General features: G+C 46.0%; 1 protein-coding gene across 1 annotated transcript; it reads right to left on the bottom strand.

Annotated features, from left to right (window-relative positions):
• Positions 1-2,268: 2,268 nt before the first annotated feature.
• On the bottom strand, positions 2,269-21,403 carry THY1 (Thy-1 cell surface antigen). Its single transcript, XM_088455771.1, has 4 exons — positions 21,329-21,403; positions 8,692-8,747; positions 7,167-7,514; positions 2,269-3,506 (listed from the first exon to the last, which is right to left on the bottom strand). Exons 2-4 carry the CDS (start codon positions 8,726-8,728, stop codon positions 3,403-3,405), a joined length of 489 nt encoding a protein of 162 aa, XP_088311897.1. The 5' UTR covers positions 8,729-8,747; positions 21,329-21,403; the 3' UTR covers positions 2,269-3,402.
• Between the last annotated feature and the right edge of the window lie 311 nt (positions 21,404-21,714).

The following is a 21,714-nucleotide window of genomic DNA, read 5'->3' as shown; positions in this document are numbered from 1 at the left end:
TTCTTAAATTTCGTGTTCTGAAGTGACTGCAGAACCGAACCGGGACTCGGTTCGACTCGGAACCCCTAAATTCCCCTCCCTTAAATGTGGTTGTTGCCGTTTCTCTTGGATCCGGAACTGCACATCTCTAATGTATATACAATTCCAAAGCCATTTAGCTGGAACAGGGTAACAATGTCCTGTTTTGCCATAGAGCGTAACTCCCAACATTTAAAATTGGGGCCAAATAATCCTCACCCATCTATCCATGCAGTTCATCTCCCTCTTATCAAGTACAATGTGTGAATTAAAAGAGAAAATAGGGGTGCAGGTAAGAGGCTATTTTTATAATTGAAAATATATGAGTGGAATGCGCACAAGCTTGGCAGCAAACTAATATAATAATTAATAACATGACTTTCTTCAGAAAGATAACTACAATCTGCTAATAAAAGATATATTGTAAAATCACATTATTAAAAAAAAAGGAAATGACAGATGATTAAATCAATTTTTTTTTTATACTATGCATTATTAAAGCTATATTTAGATTGCGTACACCTGGGCTGCTTGTTACGTACTCATCATTTATCCTGCCTGAGCTGTATTCGTTTTCATGGAGAACATAGCATCCATTGAAACAGTTGTCATTGACGTCTGTGAAGAATTAAACATTTCATAGTAAATCAAATCTAGGATTTTGTAACACAGATGATGATTACGGCGTGAAGGTACCCTGCGTGTTCCAGTACGCGCCACAATAAGCAAAGATTATTAGAAATCTGTCTCGATATCAGTCATCTGTCTAATATAACCACCATCGAGTAACCTCCCTACACCATGAACTCTGAAATAATTCCTTTTTTTAACATACATAATAATTAGGGATGTGCGCCGACCCCCGTGTTTTGGATCTGTATCTTCTTCAATGTTTTGGATGTGGATTTGGTTTTGCAAACCACCCGCAAATGTTTTGGTTTTGGATCTGGATTTTTTCATTTAAAAAATAGATACAAAGTTTTAGAAACAGCTAAAATCATGTCATTTGTGCAATCCAAAACCCGAAATTCGGATTTAAAATTTGAATTCTGAACCGCAAAAAGATTAGAACCGAGACTCGGATTTACCCGGATTCACAAAATTCGGGTGGATTTCTGGAGAACCAAACCGCACATCTCTAATAGTAATCCACATTTCAACATGTCCCAGATTTACATGTACAGTATGTCTACGTTTCACAGTTTCATTACAGCGCCACGTTTTAAGGAGAACAGAAACAGTATCATGTTCAGTCCATGCCCACTAGGAAAAGTATGTACGTTTGTCCATAGGGGCAATTATTCTAATGATGCTGTAATGACCCTGCGGTTGAATATAGCTCATATACAGTAGAATACAGATGCATAAAAAGGGGCCTTGTGTACACATTTTAAAGGCAACAAAAACAGTGGTACTATACCTTTGTCAATATGGAACCATATCAATCTATGGGGCACATTTATCAAAGATCATTTGAGGTAAATTCCCCGAAAACACCTGTTTTCGGGGGTTTACCTCAAATACTTAGTATCCCCCGAATGTATGAAGGAGGGACCGCAGCAGGTATCTCCGATACCTGCTGCGATCCCTCCATTGCCGCCGGCAGCCGCCTCCCCCATAGGTTTCTATGGGGGATGCGATGCTGCCAAATGTATCAATATCGGGAATGCTTCGTATTCCCGATATTGACCCCAGCAGCTAACGCCATCTGCAGATAGCGTTAGCCGCTGTGTCCTATGGGCACTTACCGCATTTGAGCCGGCGGAGGGATCTTCCAGATCCCTCCGCCGGCAATGGGCGCCGCTCATGTGCAGTCTGCGGGACTACGTATGCGCAGCAGCCCGGAATGCGCTCTGGCCACATCGCAGGGACGGGCTCTTTTCGGAGCCCGTCTCCGTGCATGTGCCGGGTCATACATTCGGCCGGTATGATCGCATTTTGCAATGCGATAATGGGCGATACTGCATGCCCTGATCGCATTGCAAAATGCGATCCTTAATAAATGGGCCCCTATATGGGCTGGGATGTACTAAAGCCTCATTCCCATATGAACCAAGCTCAGGAATATATCGCATATTATAAGCTGCGCCATCTGCAGATGGAGTTGCCCAATAGAAGCCTATGGGCTTCTTAAAGCAGTGTGCTCTGAGAGGCAGGGGCGTCTTAAGAGAGGAGGGGGCTCGTGTGCACTTCCCGTGCTTGGCCCCCTCCTCTCTTCCCGGTGGCCGGCAGCTGACTGATGCGGCTAGCCAGCCACCGGAGCATTAGTAGACTCCGGGCACTAGAGTGTTCCCTGAGTCTAGTGCGCATGTGCAGAACACCGGAAAAATGGACGTGGCGGCCATTTTCCAGTGTTCTGAGCAGCGCTGACACCCGACGCGGGACCACGGACAGGTACGTTTAAAATAATATGGGTGCAGTGTGTGCGGTGTGGGGCCCCCCTGGACCCGGGGGCCCATGTGCCCTGCACACACTGCACCCAATATAGATACGCCACTGGTGAGAGGGATCCAATCGGATCCCTCCAACACCTCCTGCTGCGTACGCGTCACACGATGCAATGCTTAGTACTGTACATCCCATCCTATATGACAAGATCTATATAATAATCTATGTCTGTCCTGTCTCCAACATGCATGCGCAGTGGGAGCCAGGGCTCGTGCCCCAACAGCTCCCAGGGCTAGGGAGACAGGATAGACTCTAGCCTAGCAGGTGAGGAGGATGAGGATCCAGGACGCTGGGAAAGCGGTAAGTATGGGAGTGGGACAGAACTGGAGTAGAGGGAGCAGGACAGAGGAGGAGGCAGAGATGGGCTTGGAAAGAACAGGACAGCAGCAAACAGAGTAGGGAGGGGCAGGACAGAGCGGGGGCGGAGCAGCAGAGAGAAAGGGGGCGGGCTGGATCAGCTAGCAGTAATAATATACTAATCAGTAATAATTTACCTCAGATATAAATCAAAACATGTCCTGTATGTGGGCTGGAGGTGAAAAACTCTAAAATTATATTACCATGAAGTATATTTGTTATCATTTATCTTTTTACCAAAACAGACTGTAAATTACAGTTGTGTACAGCCAAAGTCAGATTTATTGATACATTGAAAGTCTGTAGGCATTTTGTTTATTGCATTAGATGTCATTTTGCAATGTCTTGGCAGTGTCTTTTAAAATGATCTATACTTGGATGTTTGATTTGTTTGTTGTGTTTGTGATGTTTCTTAGCGTACAGTGAAAATGTAGACAACCTATTAAAGGGGCTTTTGTAGATAGGGGACAGGGATAACAGTGACGAATACACAAACATTGGTCATGAATGTTACATGGAAGCAGCACTCGTCGGTCTGGAGCCATACTGGAAAAGCTTCTCTCTCAGAATGTGTGATCATTACAAACATAAGAAGCCTCCGGTTTGGAGTAATGGCAGCAAGAGGAACAGGATAAGCGGCCAGGGTGTACTCAGAATGACTCCTCCACACCTTTCCAGCTTGTCTGTCGAAATAATAAAAAAGGAAATAATGGTCATTGTCAATGTGAATGCATACACAGAAGCAGTCTGCAGATTTCATGCACCGTGCGGCACTGTATTGTACACCGGGTAAGTAAATTCTAGGGGGCCTATTTATCAATCAGTGAAAAGCCTGGAGAAGTTGCCCATAGCAACCAATCAGCTTCTACCTATTATTTTATAGACTGTACTTGCTACTTCAAAGCTGATTGGTTGCTGAGTAACTTCTCCAACGGTTCACTTATCCACACTGTTTACTGCTTGATAAATAGACCCCTAGGTGAGGCGTTGATGTTGGTGGCAGCAAGGTGCCAGCTCTCTAACCATCCCGACAGAACTTTGTGGGCATCGTCTAGAATTGATTCCCCTTATGTGAGAGGTGGACACATGCATAGAGCAGTGGTTCTCAAACTTTTTTCTGCCGTGACACCCTGAGAAGTGACATCCACATTCAGGAGGACACAGTGGTTCCCAGTGGTTCTTCACCTACCAAACACTCACCCCCCCCCCATTCTCTTTGGCCATTGTAGTTTACTTACCTTAGGTCTCCTTTCCTCTTCATGTCCTGTGATGCCGGGTACACACTCGATGATATGTCGCCTGATTCGGCTGAATCGGACGACATATTGGGCACATGGTCTAGTGTGTACCCGCTATGTCGATGACGATGTGACATCGTTAGCAAGGGCCATCCTGCCGAATGCAGCATGGCCCCCACCGTCGCTTTGTCGCTGCCGGCATCAGCAAGTCTGTATGCACTTGCCAATGCCGACACCCCGCCAGGTCCCGTCACTTACGAGGTCGTTACACACATTGTCTAGTGTGTACCGGCCTTAAGTGTCCCGTCCAACTGAGTCTGCAGCTGCCTGCTCCTGGTTCCTCTCTAGGGTTAGGCTTGGGGAAGGGGTGGTTATGTGTCACTGGGGGGAGGTTAGGGATAGGCACCCCCCCCCTGGAAGGTTAGGTTTAGGGTGTGGGAAGGGGGGGTTATGGATAGGCATCACCAGGGGGGGAGGTTAGGGTTTGGCACCACTAAGGGAGGGTTAGGGTCCTCACCAGCCCCAGTCAGGATCCTGATGATTCGGGCTTCCATAGTCGGTATTTAGTCCGCCGGCAATACATCCGCCGGCATTACATACCGATTCCGTGGTGACAGATGTCATGTTGCCGAGACGTATGCACTGTTGCTCCTGGTTCCTCTCTGCTCCTGGTTCCTCTCTGTTGTGACAGATGTCATGATGCTGAGATGTCTGCACTGCTGCCTGCTCCGGGATCCTCTCTGATGCTGCCCCCAGGTGGCGGATCTGACTTTGTTTTGTGAAACCCGAGCAGTATTCAGTGGAGCAGGTGGGAGAGCAGAGAAGCACACTCCCCTCCCCTTGCTGTATTGATTGGTCAGAGGATCTCCTGGAACAGGGGGAGAGTACAAAAGCAAACTCCCCTCCCCTTGCTGTATTGATTGGTCAGAGCATGTCCTGGAGCAGGGGGAGAGCAGGAAAGCACACTCCCCTCCCCTTGCTCTGCTGATTGGTCAGAGCATGTCCTGGAGCAGGGGGAGAGCAGGAAAGCACACTCTCCTCCCCTTGCTCTGCTGATTGGCCAGAACTTGTCCTGCAGGACCCAACCTTTTTTTTGTCATCCCACTATCATTATTCGTGACCAACAAAGTACAAACTAGTGACATACTAAGGTGTTGTGACACACAGTTTGAGAAATGCTGGCATAGAGGACTATCTTCACTACATGCCTGGCATGTTCATTTTAGATGCCACCATGCCAGGCTGGTCTTTTTCCTGACACTGTCGCATCTTATGTGAACATGTTATAGGAGTCTACCGGCAGCTGCTGGAAGCTAATCTTCTACCGGCTGCTGGAAAACAGTCTTCCTTGACCCTTGGCTCAGGGGGATCAGGGATGCTGCAGCTTATTTTCTCATTTCCAGCTACAGAAACTGCCTAGGGGAAGGGTCTGGGTGGCTGCACTAGGTACTTTTTTTTTAACTATATAAAACCATTTTTACCAAAATTGTAAAAAAAATTTATTATCAAATTATGTCAATTAGAGCTATTTAACCCTTATTCAATTTTATTAACAAATCTAAATATTTATCAGGTTTAAATAGCTATTTACATCATGTGATATCATGTGGAAGTTGAAGAGGACTCTTAGGGGCCCATTTATCATGAATGTAACTTATTACCAGCGGCATATTTTGTTTAGTATCGCAGTGACACTAACGAATATGCCACTCAGCATTACTCACCTCTCCAGCCAGATCCGGTGATGATCTCCCTCCTCCGTGGCATCTTCTGCTCTGTTGCTGGCAGCCTAGCGCTGCCAACGACGGGTTTCTGTGTCATGAGCATGTCGCTGAAGCCGGAAAGGCTGCTGCTGGGTCCCCATTGCTGGCGATGGGGACCATATTGCTATCACCATCTAAAGGGAATCGGTATGTATTACCGCCGAATGTGAGCCCGGCGGATGAGATCCCGACGCCAGAAGGCCAGGAGATGAAGATCCCGACTACCCCCCTAACCCTCCCTTAGTGGTGCCTAACCCTAATCTCCCCCCTAGTGCCTAACCTTAACCCCCTCTTCCCCTTGCCTAACCCTCCTGGGGGGGTGCCTAACCCTAAGTCCCCCCAGGAGTCCCTAAAGCTAACACTCCTCCCCCATTCCCCCCGCGGCTTAGAGCTCCTGATGCCCGGTTTACCTACGTTCGGTATGCCGGGCGTCAGGATTTCGGCGTGTAGCTAATGATAGCTGTCGGTATTTAGACACCTATTTTTAGTCCCATGCCGGGCTTTCACTGTCGGGATTTCGGCGGTTGGCATTTAGACCGTCGGCATCCTGCCTACATCCCCATCTCAAGATGGTGAGAGCGACACAGGGAGAAAACAGCAGTAATTTTAGATTATCGCTGTTTGTTAAATATTGAGTGGATGGCATAACCAAAGGGATTATGTATCATTGATAAATGGAACCCTTGATTTGGTATCCAACTTGCTGCGAGTTGCGACAATGGATACCAAACTACCAGAGCAAATCAGCATTGTCCTGGTGCAGGGACAGCGGCTCCAAAAAAGAAGTTACCCAGCAAGCACTATCACTACCACTCTCACCACTAATCAGTAGCAGCAAAAGTTTACACTGCCTTATATAACCCGGCAGTTACTACACATGCGCATGGAGAGGGCTGGAGGGAGCAAGGAGATCCCTCTTCCCAACCCAGACCTCCATCCCATGGGAAGGATAGGGGATCCGTGAACTAACGCCATCTGAAAATGATGTAGGTTTCCTCAATTGAACTTGAAATTTCAGTTTTCAGTTTTGAATACCTGGCGGCCACTAATGGTGAATTGGGCCTGTTACTTATAATATGCAGAAACCAGTGTTTTTGCATGTGTGATGGGCACTTTCAGCTAAATAAATAGGCCTCAAAGGGTCATTGCTCACAAGTGGGAACCTTAGTATTTTATGCATTTTGATGTGTGTGCAATGGGTACAAAGGAGATTAAAAAAACCTATATACTCTACTGATAAATTCTCCATAAATGTTAAACAATTTTTTGTTTGTTTTTATTGCTCATAAGTCATGCTCGTCTACAATATCATGCACTTCCCTCGCAGTCGTTATCGTCTCACCTTTGTGGACATTGATGGTGGCTGTTTGGTTGATGGTGAAGTCATTTGGAATGTCTAAAGAACAAGTGTATTGGCCTACGTCTGAGACATTGAATCGCTCAATGTGCAGTTGGACTAGGCCACGTTCGGTATAAACGCTGGCTCGATTGTGGTATTTGTCGTTAAAGAAGTTAATGTTTATGGTACTGAGAATGGTCTCAGGTTCTACTTTACGCTTCAGCTTGAATTCGTAGCGTAGCTTGTTATTAGTACTGTTCTGGTATCGGCAGTCTAGGCGCAGGGTTGGACCTCGGCCACTTATGCAGGCCGTGAGCTTTGTGATTTTTTGTCCACAGGATGCCTGCAATACTGAGCAAAAGGAATAAATTCAATACATTATTAGTTTGATTCTTATTTAAAGCAATAACAACAACATACTATAGCTTGATAGAATATTTATATAATCAAAGCACAAATGCATATGTTACTATTTGGTTGAATTATGCAGGGTATACACTTAAGTGACTCAGCGGCTGGCCGACCGTTCCCGCATAACGAGCGACAGATTTGGTAAGCATATACATTTACCAATCGGCTGCTCAATATGTCTGGCCAGACATCAAGACTGGATGGGCATTTAAATTTAAAGTCAGTGCTTCTGCAGCCAGTGTACGGGTCGGTCGGCGGGATGGCCATACGCAATGGCATGGTATCTCATAAAATGCCCCCAAAACTGCATTTTCACGGATTTTACAGCATTTTTCACTTTAGCACATCCTGCCCTCTGAAAGAAAGAGTAAAGGAAAATGTATTTGTACCAATTACAGTAGGTGCATTTTGCACCAACATAAATACATTATATTTGGTGTTTTCTGCTTTGCGAATGGGTACAAATCTTTTTTGCCTGATAAAAGTTGTTTGACTATCTAGAATATACCAGAAACCAGGGGACATATTTACTAAAGTGCAGGTTATTAGAAGTGGAGATGTTGCCCATAGCAACCAATCAGATTCTAGCTATTATCTTCTAAAAGGTGCTAGATAAATGATAAGTAGAATCTAATTGGTTGCTATGGGCAACATCTCCACTTCTAAAAACCTGCACTTTAGTAAATTTACCCCCAGGTCTCAACTTGTACTTCTACCGATGCAGCAGCACTAAAATAATAAAAACATCCAAACTCACTTCACTCTCATGTCATACATGAGTCAAAACATCAATTTAGGAGACATATGTGAATCGGGTGAGCGCCTTGAAATTCGATAGCCTGACAATTCCACACTGCCTTTTAGGGATACTTAAATGACCCTTCGGGCAGAATTTACGAAGCAGCGGCTTCTGTAAGCCACTGCTTCCCGGTGGTTTGCAGGTACATATTTAAAACGGCACCCGGAGTCAGTGTAAAGCCCGGCGTGAGTTCGTGAGTGCCGTTTAAAATATTCAGCTCCAAACCGCCGGGAAGCAGTGGCTTACAGAAGCCGCTGCTTCGTAAATTCTGCCCTTAATGTTAAATATGAACTTTACATTATTTGTTCAGATACTTACCAGTAAAAAATATCCCCACTGGCAGTATGTAGTTCATTTTTGTTCTTTATTGGCACCTGTGCATAAATAGGAAATATTAATTAATAAAAGTTCACTTACACAGAGCACCCTGTGATCAGACAGAAAATGGTGAGACTGAAAATGACAAGTGCAAATAAAAAAATTAAAAAAAGCATAAGTGAAAAGTGGTCAAAAGTCATGAAGACATGTTCCATTTGGAGTAGCAGCATTTGTGCATTGATAGAACATACTGTAACACGTCACCATTGAAGGTCATTATGTAAAGCTGTATTCTTTCTACTTTATAAACAGTGTACAGTATGTCAGTTTCAAATTTTTGCAACATTAGATAAGGTGACCAACTGCACTAAAGTCTTCTCCATCTGATCAGTCCTACTCTATCACTCAGAATTGTAATTATGGCAATTTGCTATCACATTAATGGTAAATATACAATATGGAACCTGGTTTGAGACTCACCATACAGGCTTTTAAAGGCAAGACCTCCACCAAGCAGATCAGCTATTAAACAGCTAGGAAAGCACCTGACACAAGTTGGATCAAATGAGCTAATACTGGGGTACAGGAGAAGATGTGGCCTACATAAAGATTACAGTCCATTGGGCTATTCCTTCCATGCTAGCTTTATAACTTAATAAACACATGGACAAGGCTCCAACAAATGCACCCAGAGGAGCCAGAGTTCTAATTCTATCCTACTGAAGACATAAAAAGAAGTCAGTCATAGAATTCTTGACCTGGCCTTAAACACTATGTTGCAAGAGAGACAAAGTAACACTAGCTGACAGAGGAGCAAACTGCCTGAACGGTATACGTTTAGGATGCCGGCGGCCGCAATACCGACCAGCGGCTTCCCGACTCCTCAATCCCGGCTAGGGTTAAATGACAGTCGTCTAAAATCTAGTCGCCTGTCGTTACCCCTACGTCGGAAGACCGGCATCCCGATCGAAGGGATGCCAGGCGCCGCGAGCGGACAGCCACTGGGGAGGGGGGGGGAGGGATAGGTTTAGGGCTCCTGGGGGGACTTAGGGTGAGGCACCCCCCCGGGAGGGTTAGGGTTATGCTAGGGGAAGGAGGGGGATAGGGTTAGGCAGTGGGGAAGGGGGGGTTAGGTTTAGGCACTTAGCGGGGGGATTAGGGTTAGGCACTTAGCGGGGGGATTAGGGTTAGGCACTTGGGGGGGAGGTTAGGGTTGGGGTTAGGGGGGTAGGTTAGGTTAGTTAGTAATTACCTGAGGACGATCGGGATTTCCAGCGCTGTCGAGCTGCCGCTGCCGGCATCTCTTACTCTGTCGGCTTGACGCTGCCGGGATTCGAACTGCCGGTCATGCAGCCAGCGGTATTACATACCTATTCCGCCTGAACTACCCCCAAGCTGTCACACCAGATCACAATGCACAACCTATTACAACAGACCTCATGCAACAACTGTGATGGGGAAAAACTCAAGCAGGAGAAGTTTCTTAGTCAAGCTCCCTGAACCCAAGCACCAAGTGCCCTCCAGGCCCTAAATCTTGTGGAGCCAGCCACATCAGTATACAGCTGAAACTGAGCTCTCAACACCAATCATTGAAAATACCCAAATGGAGATCCATTAATGGATTTCAAATACACACCTCAGATGACCAAATCCAGCTTGACTTCAACCGATAGCTGGATGAAATGGTAGGCCTGAGACCTCCTAATACAGTAGCACACTCCGGATTGTGATGAAAAACCCTACCCATCGAGGTATGCAGTTGACCCTCACTATGTCAGCGGTGAGTATATTGCCCTCACAATAACGGTGCTAGGATCCAGGCATGGATGTAATGTTACTTAGCAGGGATATAATGTTACTTACAGCATTTTTCCTGTGCGGGCATTAGAACTTAAAACATGCTGCATTCCAGCAGGTTTAAACCCCCCATCAGAATAACCTGACAGATAAAGCTGAACAAATCAAGCAATGACGGGTCCTTATATAACTTTGCAGTGGCAGGGACACAAGCTATCACCTCTTGCAACATAACCACCTTCTTCAAGGGCAGTTGGCAGCAGCAAGCCACTATATCAATCTTGTTACCAAGAGAAGATAGCTGCATGAACATCAGTTTTGTCACTCTCCACCGCAACACAAGAAGCACCAAAAGGGGGCTGCATAGAAAAGAGGAGTGAAGCACACCTAGTGAACTACCCCATGAACTCTGGTATCCACCACAATAACCATTGTACAGTAGAAACATGCTGAACCACTCAAAAGAGGAAGCAGAACATCCCATGGGAAAGCACTTATTCCACATAGAACCAGTCTTACAAATGGAAACCCACAAAACAGAATTAGTCTGGGTGCAAGGAAAACAAGCAGAATATCTACTCTATGTAGATCTTGCCCAGCAGTCCACCAGGGCCCAGAGCCGTAACTACACTTTTTGGTGCCCTGTGCCAGAAAGAGCATTGGCGCCCCCCCATTTTTCAAATAAGGACATAACGCACCCGAAAAAGGGGCATGGCCTCATGGGGAAGGGCCAGGGAAGAGATAGGGGAGGCCAGGAGATGCTGGGGATAAAATGAGAGGAAACTACAAGTGAGAATGATAATAAACAGGAAAATTGACAGGCCCGAGCAGTGCCCCCTGTCCTACGGTGCCCTGTACCATAGCACACATAGCACCACCCTAGTTACGGCCCTGCCAGGGCCAAGAGTCCTGACCAACTCTAGTGCTTCCTCAAATAACTGATAAACCAGCCAGCACAAGTCTGCAGGGATCACCAATGGGGTAAGAGATGCTGAATCAAGCAAAACTTACCTGTTGCTTTCTTGGGAACAGTTCCCATTGGAAAAAGCATGAGGTGAAGCAGAAGGCCCACATATATGTTCAAGCTGCACCTCCTTCATAACCGACTACCTCAACACAAGAGGCATGTCCGAAGTTGAACAGGAATTCTTAGGCCCAGTGCTACCAATAGGCCCAAGATGGGCACGCACAACCCAACACTGAGTGACTCGGCATCTGCCTGATTGGGGTATAATGAGAGCCCCTGTCCATGTCCCTGACCCTAACGGACGTAGGCACATTACTTACAGACACTGGCAGCAGACTGATTGCCAGCAGGGAGACAGGATGAAAGATTTGCACAATCCTTGACCAGGTTTGGAGCTCCAGAGGGGACACAAAGGTGTTTAAAACAACACAGAGGTCCTGCCAGGACAGGTATCTGTGTTGAACGCAAAACACTTGCCTTGCACAGGGTCCGGGATGGTGGCACACAGGGGCCGAGGAAAATGATGTAGGGGTATATAGTAAGAGGAAAACCACTGAGCCTTGATGATCTATAACCATAGCTAAAGTTCATAATGCAGAGACCATCAAGCTTGCGCCAAAACTGCTCATCATGCGCCCTCCAAATAGCACCGTTGGAGGACCTGATCAAGCAATAGATAAGTTGCAGACAGCTAACCATGAACAGTAAAATGCTCTGTCAGCATAGTTGCCGACAATCAGCTCCCTCCTTCCGGGAGGAAGCTGATTGTCAGCTAACAGCGGGGGGCGTGTCCAGACTTTTGTGTCCATTGGGGGCGGCGCCAGGGAGACGCCGCCCCTCTTCACAATGCCGTTATTTTCGGCATTGTGAAGCAGGGGGCGGGGCCAGGATAACGCGATTCAGCGTGAATTGTGTCACTGCCCCCCCATTCCGGGGTTTTTTAGTTTACTCTGGTGGGGAGAGGTTGGGAGGGTTGGTGGCTTCCGGGAGCCTTGCCTGCCTTTCCGGGGGGCTGTGAGAGGCACCCGAAAATTGGGAGGCTCCCGCCAAATCGGGAGGGTAGGCAAACCTGCTCTGTCAGGCATGTGTTCAAGCAGCAAAGCATGAACACATACATATTATAGAACAATTGTGACAGGAGCAAAAAGCATCATCGCCCATACAACCTGGCCTCCTTAAGGTCTTTCACCTGCCAACGACACTGTAAAAATGCTCACGTACTCGCCGGACCTGATCATGGAATGAACTTTATGGTGAAGGTACCGAGGGGCCTACTCATCAACACTAAGATAACGGTTTTAAGGACATTTTCCTTAATTACTGTTTTTTTTTTTGTATTCATTAAACACACTTAACACAGGAGATATCACTGATATCTCCTGATTAAGTCCATCTGCGTTACTTTCCACACTCCCCATACATTAGTACAGTAGTATGGGGAAGTAGAAATTAGGCTATTCATCGAATTCCGAAAATTATGTATTTTAGGAATTTGATGGTGTTACTATACGCCACTCTCAAGTGGCGTATAGCGGGATATACTTACCTGCTTTCAGCGTGAGCAGGTCCTCCTCAGCTCCCTCCGTTGCTCCCTGGTCTCTCCTCTGGCTCCGGCTGCTGCTCTGACACAGAACACAGTAAAGGTTAAAAAAAAAAAAATCTTCAGCCTGGCCCCTCTGCCTGGCCGTACTGTCCGCTACAGACCAGGGCGGGAGGCCAGGGTTTGCGGCTGCAGCAGGTGGCCAGGTGGGGGATGGGAGCCGAGCATGGGGGTTGGGTGGGGGCTGGCAGACACATAATTACCACAGCTGTAATCAGTGCTGTGCATGTGCCGCTTTTGTGAACATAACGTCGTATGCGCAGCACTGATTACAGCTGCGGTAAGTTAGAGCAGGCAGGGAAAAGTATCTATTTCCTGAAAAGCTGTCATGGCAAAAATGACAGCTTTTCGGTATAGATAGTTATGGAGAGGAGGAATGATGAACTCCGGTAATTAAGTAGAACTCAATGCGAGTTCTAAACCTAATTACCTCCATCGATATTTTTTAGTAATGATGACTAGTCACTGCTGTATTCTACAGTATACTGTACCACCTCTCCCTTGGAGCCAGCACCCCACCAGAGCTAACCCTGACCTCCTGCCCCGGTCTTGCTGGAACCGCAGTGCTCCATTCCATACCGAGACTTCCTGTGTGTATATATAGAGGCAATAGGAGATAGTAGGAGTCTAGTGCTATGGTAATGAAAACTGCAGATTACACAGTAAGGAGGAGCGCCTTCCTCAAATTATGATTGATTGCACTTTTCTCTTTGTAGTAAAATCTTCACAGGAAAAAGTGTTAATGGATCTTTGCCATTGGTGCATACATATTCATTTGCAAAGCAAAGATGGCACATAACATTTTGGGAACAGAAATAGGAGGGCTGCCTCCCAAACACGCTGCTCTTTTCTGCATTCCCAATAAACACTCTACTATGGAGATGATAGATCTACGTTACATGCATATGTGCCATGTGGTGATTGACCCACTTTTTTCATATACATTTGGATGCTTTACTAGTAACTGGGGGACATTTTTTGGGGCAATTTTTTATCCTTGTGATTTATATGCAAACTGCTTCCAACTCAGAGTAACACGAAAAATAGAGGGTGCTGTGGTAAGAATAGGAAAAAATAGAATCTAAATGCTGCTCACCAAAAGGAGTGGCTAACCCCTAAATGGAAAGGAAAATACAAGAAATGGGAGCAAATAGGATTCACATACATTTATTAGAAAAAATATCTAAAATTCAATTAGGGGCCTATTCATCATTAATTTTGACAAAAGCAAGAGAAAAAGCACATTTTCACCTGCAATTGTTAAAATTTAGTATTCGGGCCATTCATTAAGAAGGTGAAGCAAGAGATATCACAGATATCTCCTACTTACCTTCCTCTGGCGGAATGCCCGCTGTCCTCATACACTAGTATCACAGATATCTCCTACTTACCTTCCTCTGGTGGAATGGCCCGCTGTCCCCATACACTAGTATCACAGATATCTCCTACTTACCTTCCTCTTGCAGAATGGCCCGCTGTCCCCATACACTAGTATCACAGATATCTCCTACTTACCTTCCTCTTGCAGAATGGCCCACTGTCCTCATACACTAGTATCACAGATATCTCCTACTTACCTTCCTCTGGCGGAATGGCCCGCTGTCCTCATACACTAGTATCACAGATATCTCCTACTTACCTTCCCCTTGCGGAATGGCCCACTGTCCCATACACTAGTATCACAGATATCTCCTACTTACCTTCCTCTTGCGGAATAGCCCGCTGTCCTCATACACTAGTATCACAGATATCTCCTACTTACCTTCCCCTTGCGGAATGGCCCGCTGTCCTCATACACTAGTATCACAGATATCTCCGACTTACCTTCCCCTTGCGGAATGGCCCGCTGTCCTCATACACTAGTATCACAGATACCTCCTACTTACCTTCCTCTTGCGGAATGGCCCGCTGTCCTTATACACTAGTATCACAGATATCTCCTACTTACCTTCCTCTGGCGGAATGGCCCGCTATCCTCATACACTAGTATCACAGATATCTCCTACTTACCTTCCCCTTGCGGAATGGCCCGCTGTCCTCATACACTAGTATCACAGATATCTCCTACTTACCTTCCTCTGGTGGAATGGCCCGCTGTCCTCATACACTAGTATCACAGATATGTCCTACTTACCTTCCCCTTGCGGAATGGCCCGCTGTCCCATACACTAGTATCACAGATATCTCCTACTTACCTTCCCCTTGCGGAATGGCCCGCTGTCCTCATACACTAGTATCACAGATATCTCCTACTTACCTTCCCCTTGCGGAATGGCCCGCTGTCCTCATACACTAGTATCACAGATACCTCCTACTTACCTTCCCCTTGCGGAATGGCCCGCTGTCCTCATACACTAGTATCACAGATATCTCCTACTTACCTTCCTCTGGCGGAATGGCCCGCTGTCCTCATACACTAGTATCACAGATATCTCCTACTTACCTTCCCCTTGCGGAATGGCCCGCTGTCCTCATACACTAGTATCACAGATATCTCCTACTTACCTTCCTCTGGCGGAATGGCCCGCTGTCCTCATACACTAGTATCACAGATATCTCCTACTTACCTTCCCCTTGCGGAATGGCCCGCTGTCCTCATACACTAGTATCACAGATACCTCCTACTTACCTTCCTCTTGCGGAATGGCCCGCTGTCCTTATACACTAGTATCACAGATATCTCCTACTTACCTTCCTCTGGCGGAATGGCCCGCTATCCTCATACACTAGTATCACAGATATCTCCTACTTACCTTCCCCTTGCGGAATGGCCCGCTGTCCTCATACACTAGTATCACAGATATCTCCTACTTACCTTCCTCTGGTGGAATGGCCCGCTGTCCTCATACACTAGTATCACAGATATGTCCTACTTACCTTCCCCTTGCGGAATGGCCCGCTGTCCCATACACTAGTATCACAGATATCTCCTACTTACCTTCCCCTTGCGGAATGGCCCGCTGTCCTCATACACTAGTATCACAGATATCTCCTACTTACCTTCCCCTTGCGGAATGGCCCGCTGTCCTCATACACTAGTATCACAGATACCTCCTACTTACCTTCCCCTTGCGGAATGGCCCGCTGTCCTCATACACTAGTATCACAGATATCTCCTACTTACCTTCCTCTGGCGGAATGGCCCGCTGTCCTCATACACTGGTATCACAGATATCTCCTACTTACCTTCCCCTTGCGGAATGGCCCGCTGTCCTCATACACTAGTATCACAGATATCTCCTACTTACCTTCCTCTGGCGGAATGGCCCGCTGTCCTCATACACTAGTATCACAGATATCTCCTACTTACCTTCCCCTTGCGGAATGGCCCGCTGTCCTCATACACTAGTATCACAGAAATCTCCTACTTACCTTCCTCTGGTGGAATGGCCCGCTGTCCTCATACACTAGTATCACAGATATCTCCTACTTACCTTCCCCTTGCGGAATGGCCCGCTGTCCTCATACACTAGTATCACAGATATCTCCTACTTACCTTCCCCTTTCGGAATGGCCCGCTGTCCTCATACACTAGTATCACAGATATCTCCTACTTACCTTCCCCTTGCAGAATGGCCCGCTGTCCTCATACACTAGTATCACAGATATCTCCTACTTACCTTCCTCTTGCGGAATGGCCCACTGTCCCCATACACTAGTATGGGGGCAGAATTCATCAAGCTCCGAAGATATAATATTTTTGGAGCTTGACTGCGGGGGCATTCGCCATCTTCAGATGGCGAATACCCCCGCTTGGTCTTCGCCGCCCGCTCTTCCCTATGGGAAGAGGGTTCGGCTTGCGAGAAGGGATCCTATCGGATCCCTCCGCCCCTATCCGGCTCCTTCCGCCGGACGTCGGGTCTCTTGTGCGTATGCGTGACCTGTAGGTCACGCATGCGCATCGCCGTCACTGCTCCGAAAGGAGCAGAAAAAAGGTTCACTGCTCCGAAAAGGAGCAGTGAAGCCACTCGCCGGGGCAGCCGATTTCAAATCAGCTGCCACTGCGCCGGAGCAATGATGAATTGCTCCAGTGGCCGCGGCGAATTAGGGTGTTAATTATCGGGGTGCGTTCGGACCCCGATAATTAACATCATGAATAGGCCCCTTAGACATAAAACATGTTATACCAACAGTAGTAAAATGTACAAAGTATCTTATCAGTAATATATACAGTCAATAAACCAGTGCTTTCCTTAATGATGTCCCTGCACTGATTGTTATTTGTATAAAGTGTCCAGATAAAAGAAATTGTGATTGAAATGGGTTTTACCCAGAGAAGAGTGATGACCGTCACTTGGAGAAATAGTGGTTACTTAGCTGATGTTCCACGTTGTCTAAAGACAGTATGTGTTGTCCTGATTCGTACTCCTCACAGTCCAGTCCTACTACGTACAGAGGGCCTGATTCAGAGCCGGACGCTATTTGCGCTCGCTCGTTCAGAAAAAGGGGCTGGCTATTTAAATGAACCGTTCGCTCTTTGGGGTCTGTTCACGCCTTTATGTCTGAACGAGCGAACAAAACTTGCGAACGTAATTTTGAAAAAAACGCCCCCTGGCCGCTCGCATCATATGTCATGTCCGCTATTTATTAGATTAATCGAGTACATCGAAAGGCGTCTGAACTGCTCGCTATTCTTGTGGTTGGTTTTTCCTACCACAATCTTGCGAGCAGTTCTGACTATAAAATAACCCAGTGACGTGGTCAATGACGCTGCTGTATTAATTATGCACACCCATAAAACGACCGTTTTGACCTTTAAGCACGCCTGCGTTCGGATCTCCACTCCCCGTTTTCATGCACCTTCCCCTGTTACCACCCACATATGCCTCCTCCTGTCACTCAAAATAGCAGGCATTCGCTATTTAGCGAACAAACGATTTTCGGCCGCACTGACTGTTTCGCGCATGCGTATTAAAATCAGTATGCATGCGCAGTTGGGCAAACATCGCTCAGAACGAACGAGCGGCCGCTTACGAGCGGCTCTGAATCAGGCCCAGAGCGCAGTGTTGGATAGCCGCTCTGGTGATGTAAGGTGGCTGTGTGGAGGGAATCTTTACTCCCGGTCTATGGACCATATTCAATTTGAGGTGAAAAGTCTGAGGTTGGCCTTTTCGCCATCATCGCAGGTTTTATCAGGGATAATGTATCGGGCGCGTGCCCACTTATCCCCATATTCAATTAGGATCTGGTGAAAACGGGACCCGGCGGAAAGGTAAGTGGAAAAGTCCAGTCAGTTTTTGGGGAACTCAGCCTGTCACCCCCCAAAAGATGATCTGATATGGGGGATCACTATGGGTACTCCCGATTTGGCCTGCTGAAGGTAGTCAGGGTTTTTAATAGCCGCAGCAGGGGCATAAATGCGGCTTTAGAAGAAGGGGTGAAGAATAGCACTTAGGGGTTTTTTGGGGGGAAAAAATAACTATTTCCATCAAATTTGGGGTACATGAAAATGGGTGCAATCATATTTTTAAGTCCCTAAAGTTATTTTTTAAAATTCTTCAAAAATCCACCTGCCACTACTACCTACATTTTAGAAAACACCTGCCGCAACATGGGGACCCCCCTGAATCAATTTCACTAGTTTAAAACTTTGTTTCCCAATATTTTTTTTTCTGCCACAAAAATGAAAGTAAATTGTTTGGGTTGTCCTGAGGATTATTTTAAACATTTTTTGACACAGATTACCTTTAGGGGACACTCCCAGGGGTGCAGGCTATTTTTCTTAATTCTGCACCCCAAAACCCCAATTCTGCACTTTTTGTCGCCACCTATTTCTGCTTTTTTATAAAGACTTTTCGCACTTTACTAATTAGAATTTTTTATAGGGAATTAAGTATACAATATTTCATATTATCTATGAAATATTTTTTAATAATAAAATAAAAAATAATAAAATGTTGACATTTAAAAAAATACTATTATTTTTTTTAACCATCAATATGTCTATTTAATTTTTTCTGTATAAAGAGAGATATAAAACATTTCATTACCATTACAGAGCAACACCATTTATTGGTGCCATATCACACAAACATGTAAATTGATGGAATTGTTTTTAACAAATAGGAAGAAGACTACACAGATTCAGGGGGAGATGTATCAAACTTTGGAGAGAGATTAAGGGGTCTATTTACTAAGCAGTGTTAGGAGACAGAGGGCCTGATTCAGAGCCGGACGCTCTGAACGAGCGCCCGCTCTGAATCAGGGCGTGTTTTTTTTTTTCAAAGCGGCCTTTTGGACACTCGCATAGCTGTGGGTTACCACCCACAGCTTATGCGAGCGTCCATGATGATGGTCGCGATGGTCAAGACCATCGCGACCATCAGGCTTGCGACGAGACCCTTGTGGTAGGGTCTCGTGGCCGCAAGCCCTGGAGTGATTTTGGCTCTATCAGAGCCAAAATCACTCCCACTGACATCACTAGTGATGTCAGTGGGGCCGGATCCAGACGGTAGGCGTTTCCATGGGAACGCCTCCGTCTGGCAGCCACGCCCCCGGCACGCCCACCAAAGGGAGCGTGCTGTCACTCACCATCGACAGCACGCCCCCTTTGGTGCGAGACCCATAACGACGGCTAGCCCGTCGTTATTCGGGTCTCGCACATGCGCATGACGGAGCTCCCTCCGTCGTGCACATGCGCACTAGGGCACCATCGACCCGCTTGCGAGCAATCAGCGCTCGCGAGCGGGTCTAAATCAGGCCCTGAGTGAAAAGTGACAAGGTGCCAGCCAATCAGCTTCCAACTGTCATCTCACAGGCTGTGTTTGAAAAATGACAGTTGGGAGCTGATTGGCTGGCACCTTATCACTTTTCACTCTGTCTCCTAACACTGCTTAGTAACTAGACCCCTAAGTAGAGAAAGATAAATTACCAAACAATCAACTTCTGTCACTGATAGTTAGATGCTGACTGGTCCGTACTTTACCTCTCTCCAATGTACTTGCTGACTGATGACCTCACACACCTTGATGTGGTTGTCAGACATCCAATTTTTCTGATTTACCCTATGACATCTTATCACAATTTCATCAGGCAGGTCCAATAATGTTATCAGGCTGTGTAGCCATCATCATCAGGGAGAAACAATGAATATGGGATACTCCCTTTTATCCACTGTGAACCATTTCCATCCTGAACATATCAGGACTGTTAGGGTCTGATCAAGCTGACAAAATAAAGCAATGGTTTACTTTACAGACAACTTGCACCTTTCTAATACAGTGATGATAGAAATTAGATAAATCTCTGGGGTGTAAACACAAAAACCTTTATCTGTCCAGATAAAGTGACAGAAGTGTTATTTAAGTTCATTAGTTTTCACAAATTCTTCAATGATGTCCCAAATTTGTGTACAACATATTTATTTTTAGTTACATGTGAGCAACATCTTCACACCTTGTATTTCTCATTCACCACATTACCAAATTGCGGGGTGGGTACAAAAATTTGGCAATAAAAAGGACGAAAAATGATTTGGTCGACACCAGAAGGTCGACATGACAAAGGGTCGCCAGTAGAGAAGGTCAACAGGTACAAAAGTTCGACAGGTTCAGAGTGTCGACATGGAAATGGTCGACACAATAATGATTGTCATTTTTTTGTTTTTCTAACCCTAGTCTTCACCTTAACACCCTAACCCTCCCCTTGGTGCCTAACTGTCCCTCCTAGTGCCTAAAAAAAAAAAGTATGTTGACCATTTCTGTGTTGACCTTTTGTACCTGTTGACCTTCTCTACTGACGACCTTTTGTCACGTCGTCCTTCTCCCATGTCGACCTTTTCATTGTCGACCTTTTGTACGTCATCCCAAATTACAATGTGTAATGTTTCCTGTTAGATCTGTTCAAAATAATCTGCTGTTCCTTTCGGTTGTATGTAACACATATAAAGGACAAATGCAGCATCACTGACTGAGCTCCATACAAGGGGTGGGGTTTCTCCAAATACTCCAGATGCCTGATTACACCATACCATCTTCTATTACCTTTCTAATAATGTATAATCTATATGGTTTGTATCTTTCCAGTCTATTAATGTGCATCAAACGAGCCAGCATGCCTCTGCCTCATGCAGTAATAGTTTATGTACATTTGTGCCCTTTCTAAAAAGGAAAGAAAAACACACAACTACTGTACCACATCCAACAGCAAATCTGTGACATGATCTGCACCTCTGTATGTCAGACTCCCCATATCTACAATAATGGCTCCTCTCCTCACTGGTCCTCTAAGACCTGCATGCATCTTTGCTCCTGCCTGCTGTAAGGATGCTTTACCTTCCTCCCTGAGTGTGTTCTCCGGATCCCTGCAGCAGTCACACAGCTGCCTCCCTCTGCCGCAATGTTCAGCTCCTTACTGCAGTAAGGGGAGGGAACCCTGGATCACTTCCAAAAAGCAGAGAAGGAGGCGGAGTGTCCTATTTGCATGGCTGGGAACTTTCCCAATAAGCTGTACAATGTCAGGCCTTTGCAATATAATATTTATCTAGTGAGAAAAGTATTTCTGAACCTGGGGTATTAACTTCAGCACTTCTGCTAGATTTAATTTAAATATAAAATCTGATGCTGGCACATTAAGCAGGTCTTTTATTTTAGTTTTATTCCTCCGAAAATTGCCAACATGGGAGTCCTAACAGCTGGCAGTAAATGTAAAGCATATTGTA

The sequence above is a fragment of the Taudactylus pleione genome, unplaced genomic scaffold (assembly GCF_031769625.1).
Source record: "Taudactylus pleione unplaced genomic scaffold, aTauple2 ptg000671l, whole genome shotgun sequence".
Lineage (NCBI taxonomy): Eukaryota > Metazoa > Chordata > Amphibia > Anura > Myobatrachidae > Taudactylus > Taudactylus pleione.
The sequence above is the reverse complement of the archived record's forward strand: the minus strand, read 5'-3'. Positions and strand labels throughout refer to the sequence as shown.

Coding starts and splice junctions, on each gene's coding strand:
- THY1 (XM_088455771.1), bottom strand. CDS start 8,728: ATGAACTACATACTGCCAGTGGGGATATTTTTTACTG. Junction 7,515..8,691: donor AGTGGGGATATTTTTTACTG/GTAAGTATCTGA, acceptor CCTTTTGCTCAG/TATTGCAGGCATCCTGTGGA. Junction 3,507..7,166: donor CACCATCAATGTCCACAAAG/GTGAGACGATAA, acceptor TTATTTCGACAG/ACAAGCTGGAAAGGTGTGGA.